At 46.6% G+C, this 21,462-nt stretch overlaps 1 protein-coding gene across 13 annotated transcripts in view; it reads left to right on the forward strand.

Moving 5' to 3' along the window:
* The window catches only part of LOC117604286 (transcription factor 4), an 81,841-nt gene that overhangs the window by 44,724 nt on the left and 15,655 nt on the right, over positions 1-21,462 (forward strand). Inside the window, exon 1 of one of the 13 annotated variants that reach the window (XM_076688996.1) lies at positions 14,195-16,793. The exons of the other annotated variants lie outside the window; for them this stretch is intronic. Within the exon in view, the coding sequence (XP_076545111.1) occupies positions 16,374-16,793 (420 nt within the window). The 5' untranslated portion in view covers positions 14,195-16,373. Of the gene's footprint in view, positions 1-14,194; positions 16,794-21,462 lie in introns of those variants that run through there. 13 annotated transcript variants of the gene reach the window in all.

The raw sequence follows: 21,462 nt of genomic DNA on the forward strand, positions 1-21,462 counted from the left end.
CTATAATGATGGGTATAATAGAAAAATTTTCTTTTATCGAATTTGCATAGAATTCTATATAGTTGCGTATTGTGTATCGGAAAAAGAAAAAAAATGAAAAATTGATTATCAAGGTATCGTGGATAATTGTATATGATTACGTTTGTCCAGGAATGATTGTAGCGTTTAATTTAACGTAAATTCTGTGGTTTCAGTATTATTCGAGTCGGTTGGAACGGATCGATCGACCTCGCGTTTTCGCGATAAATCCCGTGGAGAAGCGATAATAGGTTTGCAACTAGCATTTTTCGTGTTCGCGATCGACGTGCATAGCATCAAAGGCGTTTTCCTCACAGGTCGAACCTAATTCTAATTATTATTATCATCGTCGAAGAACAAAGTGCAGGTTCCCTTCCCGTGATCATCGTTATTATCTCCTTATCGTCTCTGGCATCGCATTACCACTCTCGTTTACATCCGATTCATGCCCGTCATTATTCCTCCCGCTGATAAGCATCTTTCTTATCGACTCCTGGTGAACATCGCCCTGGGACACCTACGCATGTATCAGCGAACAATTGAAATATCTCTTCGTTCTTTTTTACGTTCATTATCGCGACTGTATTTGGGAAAGTATTACGTTGACAACCATTTCGATATAAAAATTACTTTGATATAAATTTTTCATTAAAGAACTATTAATCGATACTCCAATTAAAAATTTTCTGACATTTAAATATCACTTTGATCCCCCTTAAATTAGCTCCGTTTCGTTTAATCGTAGGGGAATCAAAATTAGTCCCGCCGTTCGAATAGAATTAAGGAGTTGAGAATTCTGAATTAAACATGACGAAAGTTGGAGCTCTGCTATAACAGCTCGTGCTTTCTTCTATTCGGTTGGCTATAGTCACCCTTGGTATACACTCGATAACGACCGACTATAGTCACCTTTAGTGGCGAAAGGGTTAAGGGATGGAAATGCTGTTCGGTCGGTTTCAAACGTTCATCCAACTAGCTTGTATTGTTCGACGAGTGGAAAACTCCATTGCTCCTCTCTTTCTCTCTCGTTTCTCTCCTGATTCTCTCTTGGAGTCGGTTGTTCTGTTTCTCTGGTTTAGCTGGTACACACGCGCATCGCGACGAGTATTACGGAGCCTGCCGAGCGATTTACATATTCCGGCGTGCGTTTGACCGATAATAATGTTTCGTCCGGTTTTCGACGAATGGCTCCATTACCGGGACCGAAGCATCATCGAGCTGATTTTTCGTTATTATGCGCTTTGAAAAATCAACCACCCACTCGTACACGCGTACGCGAGTGTGTGTATTGTGTATCGTTCACAATACGATCGGGCGCTACACAGCCGGGCACACGGAATTCCTTTGTGTGATTTAACGTGCACGAACGCGGATCAGGGGACACGAATGTAACTTTTCATAGGAACGGAGGCTACACGAGCCGAGCCATTGATCATCGTTCTGCTAGCCAGGCAGGGAGACGACGATCCCCGGGATTTCGCCAGTTTTTTCACGGGATTAAAATCCGTTTAAATGTTTACCGACGTAGCTTTGTATCGGTCTCATCTTTCCATCAGACTACCGATCACCCGGCTAATTCGTTCGGTTCGAACAGATCACGATGTATACGAGTATTTTCGTACTTTATAGTTCGAGGAACGATTGACTGCTCGCCATTCTTTCGTTTAATAAGTTGCAGGGATGAAAGGTTCGCCGAATTGCCGCGGGACGTTCTCGCGGGAGAATGGTATAAGGAAGAGGAATAGCGGGGAACTCGCTCACTTTGGTTAAATATTTAAGTAACAGAGCATTTCACTCCGGAGAGAACGTCGCAGGACCGCGAAGACGTCGAGCAAAGACATTTCGAAGCATCCCTTATCTTTATTCGTGAGATATCTCGCGGTGGTGAAGACAGAGGGAGAGGGTCCAATCGCGGTTTTATTGGCTCTCTTAGAAACTGGCTTAAGTACGTTTCTGTGTCCCGCGGAAATTCAGCGAGCGAGGAAATGCCTTTCGAAAATTCCAACCCCTGCTTCCCAGCTTTTATTCTTGCGGTTCCCTTTTCTTCACCCCCTACCGCCTCTTCCACCAATCTTTTCTTTACTGAAATTTTCTTCTTTCCTTCGTGGACCAAGCCTCGAAAGACATTTTCCGGGGATAGTAGCGTTAAGTGCATGTACGGTGAACTGGTTAATGGACCAAATTTCCTCGTGGCTGTCGAATTAATCGAATCGATGGCACTCGTAGGAATTACGAAACAGTTGTCGTTTGTCGAGGGTCGTCGACGTTTCAAAAATGATATTCCACTCGATGATGGCAGGGAGGGATAATCGAAAAATTAGTAAAGTGCCCTCGACTGTTGGCTGACGGTCGTCGAAAAACTCACCCTCCGTTCGAAAAAGAGGGAGAAAGAGAATTCGAGTGTCCTCGAGGCTCGTTCGATACTGCGAAACGTTTTCGTGCCTCGGTGCACGCCTCTCTCGGTGTTTCCATTTCGCACTTTTCGCGAGAACCTATCGCGAATCTAAATTGATCCTCTAGCAATCGACCATCGATCCTTTATTTTCGTTACCTGATTTCCCTGTCGCGTTCGATCGTACAAAAAATAGAGCGAGAAAAAAAAATACTTTGAGAGACGAAAGCGTCGTTTCTCGTGTAATTAATTATCCACTCTATATGCTAATTAGTCGGCTAGTATAGCGGTCTCTGTACCATTGTACCAAACGATAAAAATCGAAGAAAAAGAAAATCTACTCTTTTACGGCCTCGCTGATCGTTTCTCTTTGTGGTCTCATTAATTGCCACAAAAATGTGCCTATACAGACACTCTCCTTCGATGCAAATTCGCCGCGCGATCCATAACGCGTCGGGGATGATGTACGCGAGCGAACCGAGCGTAAAAGAAATTATTTACAGGTGTGCAGCGTGTTTATGCAAACACCGAACGCAGCCACGGGTCGCTGTTCGCTGTTTGTCCCGGTCAGTTATACACTATCGTTCAAAAGTCTTCGTATCTATTAAATAGTATGGATATTTGAAGATTTTCCAGCGATAGTGTACCTGATGTATCGCAACGGGATCGTTGACACGTCGCTCCTCCTATCTAATAAACTTCTACACTCGTACTTTTACGTTATCTCTAATGAAAGAGTCACGGATTAAACGATCGAAGTCGATGAAAAGATAAAGACCGGAGGGCGGACTGTATTCGTGGAAAATATTATCGCCGGGGGGGGGAGGGTAAAATTGATCGAAAGCGCTCTTTATAATCGCGCAATTGCCACAGGTGCGGCTACAATTTCGCGCGTCATAATTATTTGTTATCATTTAATTAATCGTGCCAACGAGCATTTATTTATTTACCGGCCGACAGGACGGACGGTGTGCATCGATCTCGCGGAGCCGTGTAGGCGGTGCACCGCGCCGCTGAAAAGCCGAGAATCACTCGCTATTCAATTAATTGCAATTATGCGACGTCGTCCGCTCCGACTCTCTTCCTCCACTCTCGGTTTCGTTCAACGACTGACTCTGTGTTTCTTGCGTTTAATAATCAGAGGACATGGTACTCGATTCGATGCTTTCTTTTCCTACGGGCATTCGAATTTGCACGAGGCCTGATTTAATAAAGGCGAGGCTCGATTAACCCTGTCGGTAGACGGTCATTGAACTTGAAGAGTAACTAAAAGGAAGCGATAAACAGTAGAAGCTAAACCATGCGATGTTTCTTCGTTTGAAAGCAGTCAGCATAAATCTGTAATATCTGCGTTTATAGTTTTTGCTTGCATCGAGTACATAAGATACACCTCAACAGTTCATTGTCCTCGAAGGGTTGTTAATGTACACGTAATTCAAGGGCGGTTTGTAAGAAGTCAAGTAAAAAGCTAGGTGCTTTTAAAAAATGCCCAGTAATCGTTTATTAGAAACACGGTTTTCACCCCCGACTCTTCACCCCCTTTCGATTTTTCACCTTTCGTTTGTTACTTCCTTCTCGAGTTTACACGAGCATAGTTCACCTGTGCATGTCGAGCACGCCGCGAGTTTCTTGCGCGAAGTAGCATTGTGACGAGGAGGAACGTTCAAAGGGAAGAAGAGGGAAATAGAGACGGGTAAAGCAGCTTGCCACGGCGTACAACGATCGCGGAAGAAGCGAAGGGAAAAAGGGAGAGACAGGAAAGCCGTTACCTCAAATTACACGGCTCGTTTTATTATTTATCACCAGCAATTTCTACTTGCACGAGGAGTCGCATCTCTGAGCACCGATCGAAGCATGATTTGTGCTGCCGCCTCTCGAATTCGTCGTAGATCAATCGACCGGCATAGATCATCCTCGTTCGCAATTTTCGCGCTCGAGCTTTGAAGCGAAGAAAAAATGAAAAAAGTAGCTCCATGTTTCGTCTTCCTTTTTCTCTTGTAACACTGTCTTTCGTTGTCCGGTTTAATTCCAAAGTCGCGTACGACAAAGCGTTATAGAAAATCGAGTCCGGAAGGGTTGATCGAAAGGTGCGGTGAATAGGAGTCGAGAGAAGCGTATACTCGACCCTTTGGCCCTCCCCGTTTGGAATTGATCCATCGATTTCGCAGTCCGAGTCGGCGTTACTCGCGTATTTCGCATTCAGCCACGGCGATTCTTGCCGATCAACCGCACGCAGCATTCCGAAAGCAAGCCACACATCGATATGCATATACCCTATAGCCAGTCGTGTCTCTGCGAACGCATGCAAATGCCCGCGTATCGATACGAATACGCGTACCATACCATACCATACCATACCATACCATACCATACCGCGCTCTCTACTTTATGTATGTATGTATGTATATATCGCCAGTCCGAGAGAGCGATTTATTACGTTTTTGCGGCGGGCCCGGCCCCGTTCCGCCGCAATATCTTGTGTCGCCGTAATAGAATATCTGAAAATGTCAGGAAGCGTATAAGACGGCTGGGAAGGAAGGTTGTTCGCGTACGAGAAAAGAGCGAAACGACGATGGAAATCGAAGCGGAAAAATTGCGCGTTATCAATTTAGAAACAATCGGGAGAATTTATCCTTTGAACAGTACCAAGGTACATTTACGGTTCTCATGGTCTCAGGCTTTGTATTCTGCTCCAAAGTGGTAGGCATCGTGAATTTAATATTCCTCGAAGTTATGGTTAAAATTTTAGTAATCGTTCGCGCGAGTATCAACACGCTCGCAATGGTATTCCGCTCGAAGTACGCTCGCGTAGTCGGCCGCACGAGGGTCAGAGGACGCGGGCCGACGCGGCGTACCGAGCCGTAAGATATTTATCTGGTACTCGCACGCGCCTCGTAAATTCGCACGCCGCTGAACTTTTATACTTTGCCTTTAATACACTTTGCCGAAGCGAGAGTTTGCCCTCTTCTAGCTACGCGCTGGCAAAAAGAGTCGAGCACGAAATAATACTTACGACGTTTGAAACGATTCTCGAAGATCCGCGCGACGCGGCGGCTCTCGCTCCACCGGCTAGGCTCCTCGACGTGTCGCAGCTTTACTCCTATCGGCGATCGATCCACCCGCGGGGATAAAGCTGTAACCCGGCACCGTTCCGAACCTGCACACAGCCCTGGCGAAGATGAAAACCAGTCACCGGGGCTGAAATAGAATTTCCTGAAAATCAGATTTACCGTTTCGCGGTGTCCATCGCTTTTCTTCTTTTCTTTCAATTTCTCGCTTTTGTTTATAGCCCACCTTCGGTCAGCTGTATTCTTTCTCTCGGTATTTACTCTTCGTTCTTTGGATTCTCCCCCAAATCCGGAATTTATTTGGAAAATTATCGACGCGTATGCGTGTTCTCTTTTTGGGGCGGAAGTACTAGGCGAGAGTTAGAGTTGTACAGGTTATCGATGAACGCGCGTTTGAGCCGTTAAAAAATCGGCTTGCATGGGGGGTTGATAACGAACTAGCCATTAATTACCAGCATCGAAGCTGCTCTTCCAATTAGCTCGAAAACCGGGTTTCCTTTCTCTCCTCGTTCTTCTCTCTTTATCTATGGTGAACTTGTAATTTATGAATCTAACGAGCGACGAAAAGAAGAATCGCCAACAATGAATCGATTAATTTAATTTTTATTTTCTTTAGTATACACCGGTGGGTACCCGTTACATTTAACGATGGTGTGTTTCTATAGCTAGAGATTACAAATTACAGTGTGTGATCGCAATTAATTGAAATTCTTGTCTCGAATCGGAAAGAAAATTGTCGCGATAATCCGGCGACGAAACCGCGACAGACTTATTTTTCAACGCGGTGTATAATCTTCTGTTCGAAGCTTTGCGCGTTGCTTTGTGATCGGCTTTGTGCTTTGTTCCCCTCTGGAAAAAATATTTTTTTCGTTGCTCCCCTTCGTCCCCTCTGCTGTACACCCCGTCGATCAAATCAAATCCGCTTGCACTTTTATAATTCTATCGGTCGATCAAATAATTGAAACGCTTTGATACCTTCTCTTATTTCTTTGCGTCTATCCCTAACAATATCTTGAATTCTCTGCTGGAACGTGTTCGGTGAACCAGCAGCATTCGCTTCGTTATCGGATAATTTCGAACACTTGCAAAATCGAATCACGCGAAAAACTGCGGGCGAATCGTAGGAAATTCAGCCTCCCCCCTCGAGGCATTTTCGACACGCAGAGAACCTATAACCCTCCGTACCGCGGCTCTAATCCTCCCTAAAATGTATTTTCGACGCAAACTGCCACAAACTCGATAACGATGCGAATTATCCGCGTGATTGTACCCCTCGGCAACGGCGAATTCTCTTGATTACGATGAAAGTGCAATTAACATAGAGGGACACGATTCTGTGTTATACCAAAACAGGAAAATTACGCTTGAAAATTATTATAAAAATATTTCCATCGAAAGGAAGAGAAAAAGCATAGAATATATACCGTGGGTGAATCGTTCTCTTCGTCTTTCGTTCGTGCTTCGTAACCCTCTTTCGAGTCTCTTGCTCCCTGTTTTTCAACGGAAAACGGTGCTACGTGTTGCTACACCGGCCAAGGGCCGAGAAGGGTGGATTCGGTGCGTGTTTCACACAGTCGTATCGCCTGCGTGTTCCCTACTTCCCGTCTACACTTGTGTTGGTAGATGGGAGACGTTGAGGAGGGTGGGACGCGAGAGGGTGAGTCAGGGTGCCGGGTAGTTGAGGCATTATAGTGCCGCTACAAATCATAGGGCAGACCCCCCGACTGTCCGTGGGTGTGCGTTCGTTCGTGTGGCTTTGTGTGTGCCCCGAGCCGTTTGTGTTAAGGGTGGAACGGTCGGCTGACAGTGGGACGTTACACGCTCTACGTACTGTATATTCCGTTGGTGCAGGCAGGGGTGGCGCACCCCCGAAAACTACCGCCCCACGAGAGGACCCCTTGGGATTGGTGTACACGTCGTTACTACGTGTCCTCTTTCTCTTTCTTTTTTCCCTGCGTATATATTTGTTTTCTTTCTCGGCTCGCTGCTTGTGCATCGAAGCTTTTCGAATTTTCTGACATTATCGAGCTGGACGTTGTTTGAAAGAATCTGTTGAAGATTGAAATTGATCGAGGAGTCTTTCCCTGATCCGTTCGCTAATTCGAGATCTTAACGTTTGGATGTCTTATTTACGAGCTGATCATCATTCATGTTTCCGAGTAGGATCGCGAACCTTGTACTTTCGTACAGATCGAACGATACGCATCGGCGAATTTATGAAACAGCTGACCGTTATCTCTGAGTGTAACAAATTCATACGCGTTCAGGATGGTATTTAACTCCGTGGCGCGGGGAGTTAATTAAACCGAGGTCGCAGGCGTTAATGGATTCGCCGATGCGCTTAATCGTGCAACAATTTAGCGGTACAGAGAGTGGAGGAAAATTTGTTTCGAATGTCTTCGACCTGTTCAGGAATGTTACAAATTGGTATTTCGAGGAGCAACACTGGATAGGGGATGAAAATTGAAAGCCACCCACTATGTTGGCAGACTTGTGGATTTAGAGAGATCCATCCGATCCCTCACGGTGGCTATCTAGCTGTTTTAGCAAAACCGACTCGACCGAGGCGAGTTATTAAATTTTTAATGTGCCCAAGTTGGTACAGGGTGGTCGACAAGTCCCGTCCTCTCTTTCTCTCCCCTGCCACACCGATTTTCCCCCCTCGAAGCCACTCGAGTCGACGATTCAACCCCTCTCCGCCGCTGGATACGAGTATCCGTGTAACGGAGGGTCGACGGTGAGGAACTTGAACGACGAGGGTGAGCGAGAAAGGGGAGCTTTACCGGGAAGACTCTCTTGTGTGTTGTCTGTCGCAATAAATTTATGAATTGTTCCCAATTACACGGAAGCTCGTGGCCAATCGCGTTAACTCCCTCTTCTTTGGCTAACGGAAATTCACCCTCGTCTTTTTTTCTTCTCTCCTGGCCACTTACCGGAGCCACGTAAACGCGTCTTCGAAATTGACGAGCCAGATCAACGGGAAGAAGAGACACGTCCGTTGTCCTATGGAATTTCTTTGGAATTTTGATGGTATAGAATCAACGAAAGAAAAGACGACGCGGCACAGTAGAAATAACGAAATTTAGTCAGACGCAAGGATTTCAGCGTAATTATTTGTCGTAAATGAAATTCGGCTCGGAGGTTTGCGATACGAGGCTGTCGACACGTTTTTCTCTTGTTCTCGTCTCCCGTTGCACACCGATCTCTGGGTGTTCGACGAATTTTTATCCGACATTATTTCAGATTACAAACACGTGACTCACGTAACTCGATAGACGGGAGATAGTTGGCTGATGACCGTGCGTTCTCATTAAACACTTGACGCGGTGTCAAGTGACACGGCTGTCAAGGATTGTTTGCATGTCGTGTGTCGGTCGCGGAGAACACCTTTCCTGAAAAAATCCCGACTATTTTAACCCGTCGATTGATATATCTCTATCGTCGATCGTCTCGCGAAACTACCCGAAACGTTCTATTTTTTTTCAATTGTTCCTTTACACGAGTCGGTGTCGGTGAAAGGGTTAAATCAACGATCGAACGAGAAATTTCATCGAAACGGTCGGGTGTTTATTGTTCCTGCTAATCGAACAAGTCAGCGACAAGGAAATGGAAGCATTATCGTTCGCGATGGCCTTTCCGTCAGATATTTCGAGCGTTATCCTTCCTCCCACGTAACGATCGCTACTTAGGCGTACGCCTGCCGTCGCGACGCGAAAAGTCACGTGTCGGAGGTGTGCGGCGGCGGTTCGCGAAGAATGACGTCAACCGTCAGCAAGAGTGTCGTATAACTGCAGACGAAATTTCATGGAAAGACTGCTGCACATTATTCCCAAGGATCCTCGTTGCTCGCGATTAAACTTGTCCTATTAGAAATTTTTCTTTCGAATTTTGTTCGATCGATGAAAGGGAGAGGTTTTTTCGAGAACGCGAAGTGGATGCGCGACGCTTTTAATTGCAGTTTAACGAGCCTTTGATGAAAACGCGGATCGCGCGATGGTTAATCTTCGTTTGGCCAGGCCGGGAAATTTATCGTTCTCTCGACGATGATGGTACAAACCACTGTTAAATAACAATTACAACGGGACGAGGGAAAGCAGCCACCGAAATGCCCGTGTAACGTCAACCGGCGGTAATTTAACTGCCGCCTCCATAAACAATCGTAGCCAGGACCATAATTATTATTGTACAGGTCGGCCAGAGAGAGCACATTGTACGCGCGCCACGCTGCGACAGTTAAATCGCCATCGTTAAATGTCCGGCTTTACGAGTGTCGTTGAATCGACGTTCTCTCTTCGTTATCACAAACTCCTCCTCCCAAACTCTGCTCTTCTATATCTTTCTCTCTTTACTTCACTTGATTTTTCTCACTCTCTCTTTCTCTCTCTCTCCTTTACTACGTTATCGAACTCGTGCGTCATCCGATGCGTGGGGGACTTCCGGTGACTGTGTCCGAGAATCGCGGAAGCATTCTGCGAACGTGGCTTTAGATTAACCGCGAGTATCGTACGGTCGATTGAAAATCAACCGCGATTTCCGTTCGGCGAGCTCCTCCTCTTCTCCGTCGAATCTTGAGACAAGGAACGCAACGTTAGTAATAAACGATCAGGAAGATGTACCCAACGTACAAGTTTTCGTAATTACGTGGCTGTTGCAATCGTAATCGATTGTCTTCTCTGTACGCTAATAGTTTATTGCTTCAACGACGCATTTTAGTACACTTTAATTGCTTAACACTCGTCGAACGTCGCTTGTCAACAGACTTACGCATTCTTTTCTTCAACATAAAAGCAAAGCGATTAGAAACGCGACCTCGAGTCCTCGTTTAGGAAAAAGAACCATCTGCGGGAATAGATAATAATCGTTCGTCCTTGGGATTGCGGGAGGGCGACGGTGACACGAGATGATTTCTTTCGCCTCTCGATTCACCTTGTGCCTCGAGAAGAGCGACGCGACCATGCTCGAGGACTTTCCATGAAAATCGCTCGCCCGTTACTTCCGGTTACCTTGAGCGTCACCGCTAGTAATTAGCTTGTCCTACGCGCAATTACATTCCCTCGACCCTGTCTGCCTTTTCTTTTTCACGACTGCTTGCTAATTAAAATTCCTTGCTTTTGTTTCAGGTAAGTGATCGAGCAAGGAAAGAACGATTTTCATTTCCTCCTCGCGCGGCTCCACGGATTCCGAAGAATTTCTCGACCCGTTCAGTTTTTTCCGATTCCTTTGTTCGACCCTTTAGCGACGCAGCGAGAATCGATACAGAAAATGGTTTCGATTCGCCCTTCGTTTCCGCGACGAACCGATCCGCGTTCTATTCGTTGAACAACGGAATCGATGGAGAACGTTCGCGCGTTTCAGTGCTCTGTCCGGGGAACTAGTCGAGCGAGGGTCGAACAAAGAGAAGATTGCATCGAAGGAAAAGATCGGTAGGAGAAGGTAAGAAGGGCCCAATGAAGAAGCTTGCGTGGAATTGAAGTAAGCGAGGGAAGCACGTGGGTAGTCGGGTAACAATCATAAACAGGCGTGCTTAATTCATTCAACTTTCTAGCACCGCGCCTACTTATCCTACCTCGTTATATGCCGTGATATTTTCCACGTTCCCCGCGGAAATGTTTGTCATTCGCGTTCTCGTGCAGTTTCTTTATTCAGCTGCCGCGCAATGCGCAATCATTTCATATGTTTACATAGTGTAGGATCGTTAATCTTTGACCGCGCCTCGCGGAACGACCTGTAAATCCAGCCTGGAAATCGGTTACGCGGGGGAGTCGCGTAAATGAAACTTTTATAATTACGTCAATGATGGCTTGAGAACCAGTACAAAGCCGTCTTTCTTTTCTTAATCCTTTTACAACCACGGATCCATACACGGGTTCACACTATGATTTTGTAATCTCCGCTTCTTCTTAGACAACCGATCGACGTTCTTTTCACTGTTCGATCGCTTAGAATTCAAGAAGCTTCCGATCATCGAATCACGGCGAACGGGTTAACGGTACAGAAACACTGTTAGCGACGGCACACTCCTAGATTGGCTTCTAATTGACCGAGCCAGCTTTTATCTATCGTTGAGATCTCTTCTTCCGGAGTGTCACGCGAGATCGGCGAATTCAGAGCCGTTAGAATCGAGGGCTGGGGTAATAGACAGTCGAAGCGAAAAATTTGATCAATTCAATGCGAGAAACGTGAGCGCAATAATCTTGAATTGATAGTATAATATAAAATCGATAAGCACGACAGTGTAGGTACGCGTCGTTTGTGGAGAAAGGGTTAATTTAGAGCTGGGTGGATACAATGAGACTATTACAATGGCCAATATCGTATCAGTTTATTTAAGAACGATCAACTTGATACAGGGATACAGAATAGAATATAGGAAATGAAATATTATCAAAGGTGTTGCGTGGCTTCGATTGTTACGCGCGAATGATCGATGTTTATGCAATCAGGCGTCGTACGAGTTTTCCAGCGAGCCGATCAGCAGGTTACTTTCCAGAAAACGTCTTCGATTCGTTCCCAATAGATTTCTAATTTCGTCGAATAAGGTCAGAAAAGGTGTCCACGTCAGTCGGATCGTTTTAGTAGCAGCCGTTCTTCTCCTACTTCCTCTGGCCACTTTTATTGGCACTTGTACCACGATCCCAAAGGCGACAGGCAGTCTGCGGCCAATTTACTGTTCGCTGATTAATTCTTTCGGTGAACGAACTAAAGGAGAACGTTCCGTTAATCGATTCACCGTTGTCTCCTCCGATCAGCATCCAAAATTACCACGAACCTTCCTCCTCTGTGATATTCTAGAATCTTATTTAGCTCCAAAATAGATTCTACATTGTTCCTCTGTTAACTCTTCACAAAGGTGGAAGCCCAAATTAAGTACAGAAATGATCTAAAATTAATTTACAACTAAATTGAGTTAACAATGACTCGGCCTCGTTGTTCGAGGGATAAATAATTCGATGAAAATAGATGTTTACCCTATTTCCATCCAGTTCACCGATAGATTCTCAAAACTTTCAGCGCGACCCCGGAGTCGATAGCAGCGGGTTTCTAGAAAATAATCAGTGTCGAATGTTCGTTAGACTCAACAGTACGCTCTCGTTTTCTCGTTGAATATTATTTTACATCCAGTGGTTGGCTGTTTGTCCGATTGCTCTCCTCGCACGTTCCCCTACCAGCAGCTACCCAAGTGCTGTCTCTGGCCTGAAGAACGGTGTTACGTTGTCGACGGCGGCAGGCAGTCTGGCCAGTTTGCTCTTCAGTGGCTAGTCCACCTCTCTTCTCCTTCACTCGTGTTCCTCGCATCCGTTCAGCTCTTGCTTCTCTCTCTCTTTCCTTCTTTCTTCCTCTATCGTCTATTCCTGAGCTCGCGTACCACGGTCGTCTCTCTCTCTCGACCATTGTCCTTGTCGCGCACCTTTCAGGTACGCGAATCGTACCTGTGCTGCACGCGTGTGCGATCCGTGTCGCTCGTTCCTATCGCGTTTCTCTTATACTCCTTCAGAGTCCTTTAAAACCGGTACAGTACCGGTAGAAAGCATCGACTCGACACGCCCTTCTTCGTCCTCCGTTTCCTTCCACTTTGCTTTCTCCTCTTCCTGCTCCTACCTGTTCCCCGTTCGTTGGATTTCGTCGTTGATTAACCAGAGGAGCATTTCACCACGGTGAAGGGTTAAAACCGCGTTAGTCGCGCGTACACGGTTCTGCGAACGATCGCGATTCGAAAGGGTACGTTGTCGCGCAAAACATGGACGAATATATAGGTGAAGGTGTACGATTAGGTAGCTCGCGGGCCGTGGTACGGTTACTAGTCTCGTTGAGCAACCGCGAGTCGATTCTGGAGCGCGTTGGTTGCTCGATTACGCATACCGATTCGCCTTCTCGCATCGATGGTCTATCGTTTTCCACGCGAAATCGAAATCGAAATCGTTCGCCGCTTTATATCTTAACGAAGCGATCGATTCTTCCTTCTCGATGCTTTATCGGCTGACAAGCAACAATATTACCGATTCCGCATCGTTGTTTTTCTTTTCTTTTTTTTTTAAGCTCTTTCTCTCCTCGAAAGAATGTACGTCAAACGACGCGTCATCATCGGGTATTGAAATTCTGTTTGGACAGTTGCGGGGACCAAGGTTATCGCGATTGGAAAACTCCTGGATCATCGGGCCGGGAGCGTTGGTAGGTCGAAAATGACAAAATATTCGGCGCGATCGTAGAGGAAAGAAGAAAGAAAACAGAGGGACGATTTTAGCCGGCGGAAGGTCGATACGCGTCGATATTTTCGGCCGCCGAGGCGAAACCTCGACTGGCTCCTCCGTTTCGTCGATATTCCACGCTCTGCTCGGACTTGCACTGGCCTCTGCATTCGCTTTCCTACCTGTTGCACGTCCGCCAGGCTAGTTTTTCCTCCAGTTTAACTCCTCGGAAGCTGCACTCCGCTCCTCGCCCTCAGGGAGGAATTCAAGCTTCAACTTTCATTTCCATTGTGTTTCGATGAATTTTCAATCGTACGATCTGTGTAATGTAACACGTGAATCGTATCAATAATTTGTGGATCCAGAGTTGTTGTCAAATCGCAAAATGTTAAAATATTACAAGTGTTTCGTTGCTTATCTCGAAATCAGAATAACACATTGGGAGGTGAACGCACACCGTGGCGGGAATAAAATTTGATTAATGGAATCGTTCGATAGATACCTATACCGTTCGGAGTATTCGATTTTTCATATTTTGTACGATTTCGTGGAGGAAGGTTAAGGCGGTGGTTGCCGAGTGGGAAGAATCGATTGGCCGGCGCATGGAGCACGGAAGTCGGGACAAAGGAGCCGATTCACCAGTGGCGGCCTCCTCCTAATCCTCAGAAAAGCGCCTCGCGTCGCCACCAAGTCGAAGTTTACTTTTCGTGCTCAAACATAACTCCGTGCCTTTCGGAAGTGGGGGGGTTAAACACACATAATCCACCGTTTTCCGTCGTAACTCCTAACTCCCGCTCGTATTTTCTCTCGTTCCTCTCTTTTCTCCTTCCTCTCGGCCGGCTCCGTCGCCCCGTGCCAAAGCTCCCTCTGCTCTGTCGATGAACTATTTCTGGTAGCTGTGCACCGCGTTGCATCTCCCGTTGCAACGATGCGTGCACCGAGAGAACTCTCGAATCGACTGCTCCCCTAATAAAATGTTTCGTTAATGGAAATCTTTCTGAGAGTAGATACCAACGAATCCGACGAATTCGTTCTCGTTGACGTTTCAACCAGTTCCGCTTTCCAATCGGCGAAGATTCGAAGCGTTGAGGTAATCGACCTCCTCCTCCCAGGAAAATATAAGAAAATGGAAGAAACGAACGATTAAGATACCACGATTAATACGTTGAGTCGAAGAGAGTTGGAGATAGTGGCGGCAAAACAACAGCCGCCTCCATGAATCAATATACACTTCTCTTTTTGACGATGCCCAGCGCGTACTCGGAATAAATCTCGCCATGGGAGCGGCACAAGTCCCTTTTCTCTCCCCGGGACAAACTGGAACGTCTGTTATGTTGATCTCTCGGTTGTTGGAAAAGAACGAGACGGGACGAGAGTGAAACGCTTTGGTGATACTCGCGCGCGACCACCCACTCGCTCCGTTCGCTGACTTCTAGGAAGCCTTGTCGCGCGCTCTTCGAATGAAAAAAAAAATGAAAAAACGATACTATCTGTACGATTACTCGAACGCAACGCGAGTAAGAGGAGCGGTGTGCCACTTGTCCCGTTGCTAGTGTGGTGTTACATGAAATCAGGAATTGGAGTAATGATCGATCGGGCGGCGAGTACCGTTCAAAGTTCGATCGATGGATTTTTCCGATGAACGGATAGGGAAGAAAAGCGTGCGAGCGAATCGATGTTCCGCGAACTTGGAGAAACTTGGCGGCGCGGCGTACATAGCGAAGTGCAACGAACGAACGAACGAACGAACGAACGAGACGAGTGGAACGTAGAAGCGGAGGAGCACGAGAGAGGGCCGCGTCCAGCAGCACGCTCTCGCCATCGTGGAGGGGTTTTGCTGCTGGACCCCAGGCTCCCCGTGGCTCGTATGGCTTATGAGTAACAAAACCAGTCGTCTCTCCACTGGCTGACCAGCAGCCCGTCGTTCGCCTTCTAATCCTCTCGCGATTGTTTTCCCTCGCAACAATCTACCACTTTGAAATTCTTCGCGTCGAAGTTCGCGTCTGATTTTCGTGAAAACAGAATCCTCGGAACGTTTCAATTACAACGGGCGTGTTTTTAAACGCGCGTGAAAGTCTCGTGCGGGAAACGCGAGCAGAAACGCGGCAGTGTTGCGAGAACGCATTGTTCAAAAATAGTCGGGGCTGTGTTTCGGAGCGGCGCGGAGTCTCGCCGGGTTCGCGGCCTCCGCTTCGACGAAAGACTCGAACGATTCGAGGAATTCGAATTAAAGGAGGCCGAGAAGACGCGCGCGGGTTCGTTGATTAATGAATCTTGTTACGCGTGCGAATTTAACCGCGTAACGAGGAAGACCGAGAGGGACGAGAGAATATCATTCGTCTCGTTAGAATTTTTCCTCGATATTCTTGGACGAAGCCGAGTTTCGTTGACCGTACTCTTGGAAAACGTTCAAGCGGGATCTAGGCAGGACTCCGAAGAGGATCAACGATGTCGAATTCGTGTCAAGGCTTCGAGCGATCGTTCGACCGTCGAGCCCGTGTCACCGATCGAATCGCAGTCGACGACGATCAGCAACCGGGATGCACCGAATCGCGTCATCTACGAACGAGCTGCACTTTACGTTCTTAGGTAGAATATCGAACGAGTGTTGGCGGTTTTGATATAGATACCGTACCGGAAACCATCCTGCCCCGTTGACCCGATTTCGCGGAAAACTCGACTCGCGTAGAACGCGGAAAGTCGGCAAACATGGATCGAAGTTTCAAGAACAACGCGGACTTCAAGATGAATCAGCAGAACTTCAAGCTGAGCGACTTTGGGATCGAGACAAAGTCCATCCACGCGTGTGAACACTCGAAAGCTAAGTACACTCAGATCGGGAGCGTACAGAAGTCGCGACAGATGCAAATCGGAGCCGGAAGACACGGTACCTCTCCTTTGCAGCTGATCGTCTGTAATCGTTCTCAGTTAACTTCTAATGGTTCCGCGTTAACGTGCAACGTTGTTCAGTTAAGAGACAGTTCGAATCAGATGCAGAACGTAACCGGTGATCGATTTCAAGCCTCAAGTCCGAGCAGTTTGACCGGAAACGGTTCGATGTTACAGCCGATCGTTTCCTCGGTACCATCGCCTGGTTACTGGAATCAATACGGAGGACAGGAGAGCGGGGTAAACTCATCAAAATCGTTTTAACTCGTCTAATAATTTCTTTCGCGATTATGCGTAACGCGAAGGGTTAAGTTCCGCAATCCTATCGGTCAGGCTTGAATCGCATTGTTTGCGCTTTCCGTACACGTGTCGTAAACTCGTGCGAATTTCGTATTCGCGTTCAGACAGATATGACAGTTTTACGGTTCGTAGGAAAGCCTGGCGGAGACCAAGATCGGTCGATTAGTTCCAGACTGTGTATAGGGACCGGTTTAGTACCTGTACGTGACTTTGCGCCGACTCCAGGCTTTTATTGCACGCTGCGCATACCACGTTTCTACTCTGCACTTGCCCCTCGTTTATTTGCAGACAACTGTAACTGTGCCCGGTTACCCTGAGGGACGATCGGATGATGCTTCTTCAATTTCTGACTCTTTCAAGGGGTAATTTGGCTCGTCCAATTCTTCGAACCCTCGCCTTTAACCCCTTCGGAATTTAGCGAATCGGTATCGGAAGTAAAAGATATCTTTTCTTCGGTAAGCACGGATTGATTGTAAAATAATTCAGCAGGAAGTGGTTCTCTAGTCGGAGCTTTTAGCCTCGACCTAACCTCAAGTGGTGCGGCTCGTATCTAATGTTTGTCCCTCCACGTGGAGTCGTATTCACGGCGCGTTTCGCTCGCACAGCTAATTAGTATGTGCCGTGGTGGCACGTATTAGGCAGCAGTCACACTTGCATACGAAAAGCACGCGCGTGCACCGAGAGCTGCTATCGTTTGCCACCGTTTTAAAAAAGAGCTTCGTGGAATTTAATCCCTCGATCCGTACCGTGTCCTATCAATCGTGTCCAGCAGCGAAAGGGTTAACAGTGGTACACTGATAATCGCGAATCGTTCGAGGACAATTATATCAATTAGCCGGCGGGATCGTTACGGATGCCTTTGATTCTTCAACGTGTTTCTCTCTCCTCGCGATTTATATCCGTCGAGATAGTTTCTTTCTCGATCTCGATCTTTCTCGTAAATCCGCGTCGAACCGCGAATCGAAAAATAACGATGGATTTATCGCTCGGTGATTCGCGGAACGTTGAAATCGCGGACGGATTCCGGGAAAAAATTAGAGGCTTCCGAAATACCCTCGGGAGCGTATAATTGCGGCCGTTCGAAAGGTGCGGCGTAAAAATAACCCGTTAAAGTTCGAGTGTCGTTGAGTGTTCGGCTAATCAGGCGAGGGTTGAAACGAGTCTCGACACTCGACGATTGCGGTAATAACTCGGAGACGAAGAGAAAAAAGAATAAAATATTCCGGATCGGGTGTGGTGCACGTCCCACACGTATAAAGTCTTGCCTGTCTCTCGCCTTTCTATCCTCTGTCCGTGTTATTCGAACATTAATATCTCTCGATTCTTTAAAGTCGTTCAATTGCTGATTTTATGAATCGAAAAGGAGATCGGTAATTATCAACGATAAGCTTTTATTAACCCTTTCACAAGCCGGTTTACCGTTGATCGTGCAATAGTTGCAAATCGATCGTTAAAACTTGAATAGCTGTCAAGAATCGTTTTGCGAAAAGTATGAAAGAGCACTCGCGATGCGAAAGAATAAACTTGAACGCTTCGTTACCGCGGTTACAATTACGAAACCTTTTTTCCACGAAGCCGAGGAACGTAGAAAAACGGTGTATATGCTCCGGTGAAAAATGTAGGCTACCCTGTTCCCTCTGCACCGCTCGAAATGACAGAAAAGTATCTTCTTACGAGGCGAGAGTAGCTACCGGTGCTCGTTGCGCCCGATGATCCTTGGGTCGCGAGAATTGCGTTCGTCCAACCGCGATTTCTTGCTCCGACTCCGAACGAACGAGGCTTAATTGCCCGTTAAATGCGAACAAATATCGTCGACGGTCGCTCGGACATCGTCTGTTCGTTTTTCTTGCGTAGTCAGACCGAGAATAGATTTTCGGTCCGTTGAAATCTGCGGTCGGTGCGTTAAAAGGTATAAGGGAAAATAGAAAGGAATCGGATATGTCTGGAGGGAATCGCTTTATTTTTCAGGAAAATCTTTCCCCTTTTGGGATTCTTGAAAAGGGACGGCTGCTCCCTTGACCGTTCGAACGCGATAACCGATCGTTCGGTATTCCGCTCGCGCGGTGACAAGAGAGGAAAGTTCCTCGGCGTATATCGACGAGCGGAACTGCATGCCTCTTGTAATTCTGCACGGTCGTCATCTTTTATGCAGACTTAAATCACATTCTCGAAGAATGAGTCGACCCTTCGAGAAGAGAAACCAGCACGGTTCACGTTCGATTTCGATTCTACCGGGTGATTCGCGTAAAATCTTGCCCGATCGAGGGGAGGAGGAGCCGGTCTCTTCTCTTCAGACTTCTCGATCTCCCATCGATTTGATCCTTTTGCGGGAACGCTGACTTTACATGGCTCTCGGTCGCATTCTGATCCAGTGAGTCAATGCTGGAAGCCGAGAAAGAAACTCTCTCGCGTTTACGTCTCGCTACTTGTTTTTTTTTTTTATTACCGACCAGGGAAAAACTACGGTCCGTTTTTAAGTCGGCGTCACGAGATTTACTGCGAAATTGATTCGACCGGAACAGGAGTCGCGCGCGATGGCGAATGCAGTGTTTTCGTGCCAAGCGAGCCACTGATTTAGCATCCGCACGAAATTTCCTCTGCCCCGAGCTAGGCTTACCATTAGTTCGACGCATTGTAACCCACATTCTCCGTAGACCGAATACAACGTAACGTAGATTAGAATTGTCTAGGATACAGGGTTCACAATCGTCCATAAGTCACCGAACACTCTAAAACAGAATACTGTTTTTAAAATTGAACCAAATGACTCGAGATTTTTTCAGAAGTTATCAGATGACGTGCTTTCGTCGTTTTAATGAAATTATAGTTTAGCGCAGGCTCGATAAAAATACTGACAGACATTTTTTATAATTGTTCCTTCTGGGCTTGTAATGAAAATCACTAGTTTGAATTGCTGATAAGTTTTTAGTTATGTTTTTAATTTTCATTGCAAGCCCAAAAAAAAAGAACTATAAAAAGGTGCCCTTCAGTATTTCTGTGACCACTGCGACAAATTGTAATTTTATTAAAACGACAAAAACACGTCATCTAGTGTATTAATTTTTATAGCTTCATAAAAAATCTCGAGTCATTTGGTCCAATTTTAAATATGAACGGCAATGTAGATCACGCGTTCCGTGGCTCCTGCAGATTTTCCATAAACCAGTACCTCGTCGCGCATCCCGACGTAACGATATCGAGATTTTCTATCATTTCGCCGGATAATATCCGTGTAGACTCTAGTTAGCTTTTGGAATATTCTCAGTATCTATCGAGAAAATTGTCCTTCCTTTAAGTATCAATCGAACAGAGCGGGAACACAAAGCGAGAAGACGCGTGTTAATGGTGGAGTGAACGCGTCCCTCGTTAAAAACCGATCACGTAGTTCGTATCAACCGACTAATTGTTGATTATGCAGCCGTTTGTCTTGGCTCTCGCTATATACGCGATGACGATACGCCTAATAAATAATGTAGAGACGCGGTGGATCTCTAGTCTCTTTTCACGTGCTGGTCTGCTAGTCGAGGCACCCATTCGGAATTACATATGCACACCTGCGCTGTGTGTTTGAACGTTGTAAACCGACGTACACCTTACGCAGACGGTTGTATTGGTACCGTTGCCACCGGATCCTCCATCCCGTGTAAACGGCCTTAAGCCTCTTACGTCAGGTTTCCACGAGTGGGTACGCCTGATAATTACCAATTAGGGGGGAGAGGGGTGCCAATTAAAACGAGAAGCTTTCGATCCTCCATCTCTCTCTCTCTCTTTCACTACCACCACCACCACGAAGATTTACTCATCGCGATGAATTCCAGGTCTCCAGACTCGTGTTTGCACTACGTATCACCGTCGACACCGCTTCTTTGTTTAACCACGGACTCGGGGAAATTTACTTGGAAGCCAAGTTTAGTCATCCGCCACCGCGTACACGTACGCAATAATTTAACCGCGAGCTTAGCTTGTAATTGCGCGAAATGTATATACCTGTTTCCCGTTCGATATACACGCGTCTCGTCGATCATTCGCCAGAGGTGTAAAATAAGAGGGCGATTCGTAAACTTTGTCACCGGCTGTCAGCAAAACACACGATCGGATGTCGGATAGAATATCGTCCACTAATGAAATCTCAAATATTAGGTGGCATCGTATCTCGTGTTTTGCAAAACTTTTTCCCCTCCTCGTCGTCTCCTCTATAGTTTGCATCGTTGTTTCTTGCCGCGATACGATAAAAGCGATTCCGCGAAATCGAAGCCGTGGAACGGGAGAACAGATACCCTCAAACCGGCAAGGGGAGTAAAGTTCGATCGTTCGGCCTCGAATCCTTAAACGTCTCGTCAACGAAGCAACCAGTTAATTCGTTCGTTTACTTTCTTATTAATTATGCAAAACGAGGGAGCGAGTAGTAGAGGAAGAAAAGGGAGGTAAAATTGGAGGTGGAGGAGGCTGTTTCAATTTCTATTCGTCGCATAGTCGTTTCGAAATGGCACACAACCGGAAGTCGTCCTGTGTCGGAACATGCCTATTCCATCTACGGGTATTTCCTTTATGGCCGGCCGTTCCCTCCACCATGGGAACCCATCGGGACCTCGTCTTACACGAGCCGAAG

Source organism: Osmia lignaria, chromosome 7 (genome assembly GCF_051020975.1).
Source record: "Osmia lignaria lignaria isolate PbOS001 chromosome 7, iyOsmLign1, whole genome shotgun sequence".
Classification (NCBI taxonomy): Eukaryota; Metazoa; Arthropoda; class Insecta; order Hymenoptera; family Megachilidae; genus Osmia; species Osmia lignaria.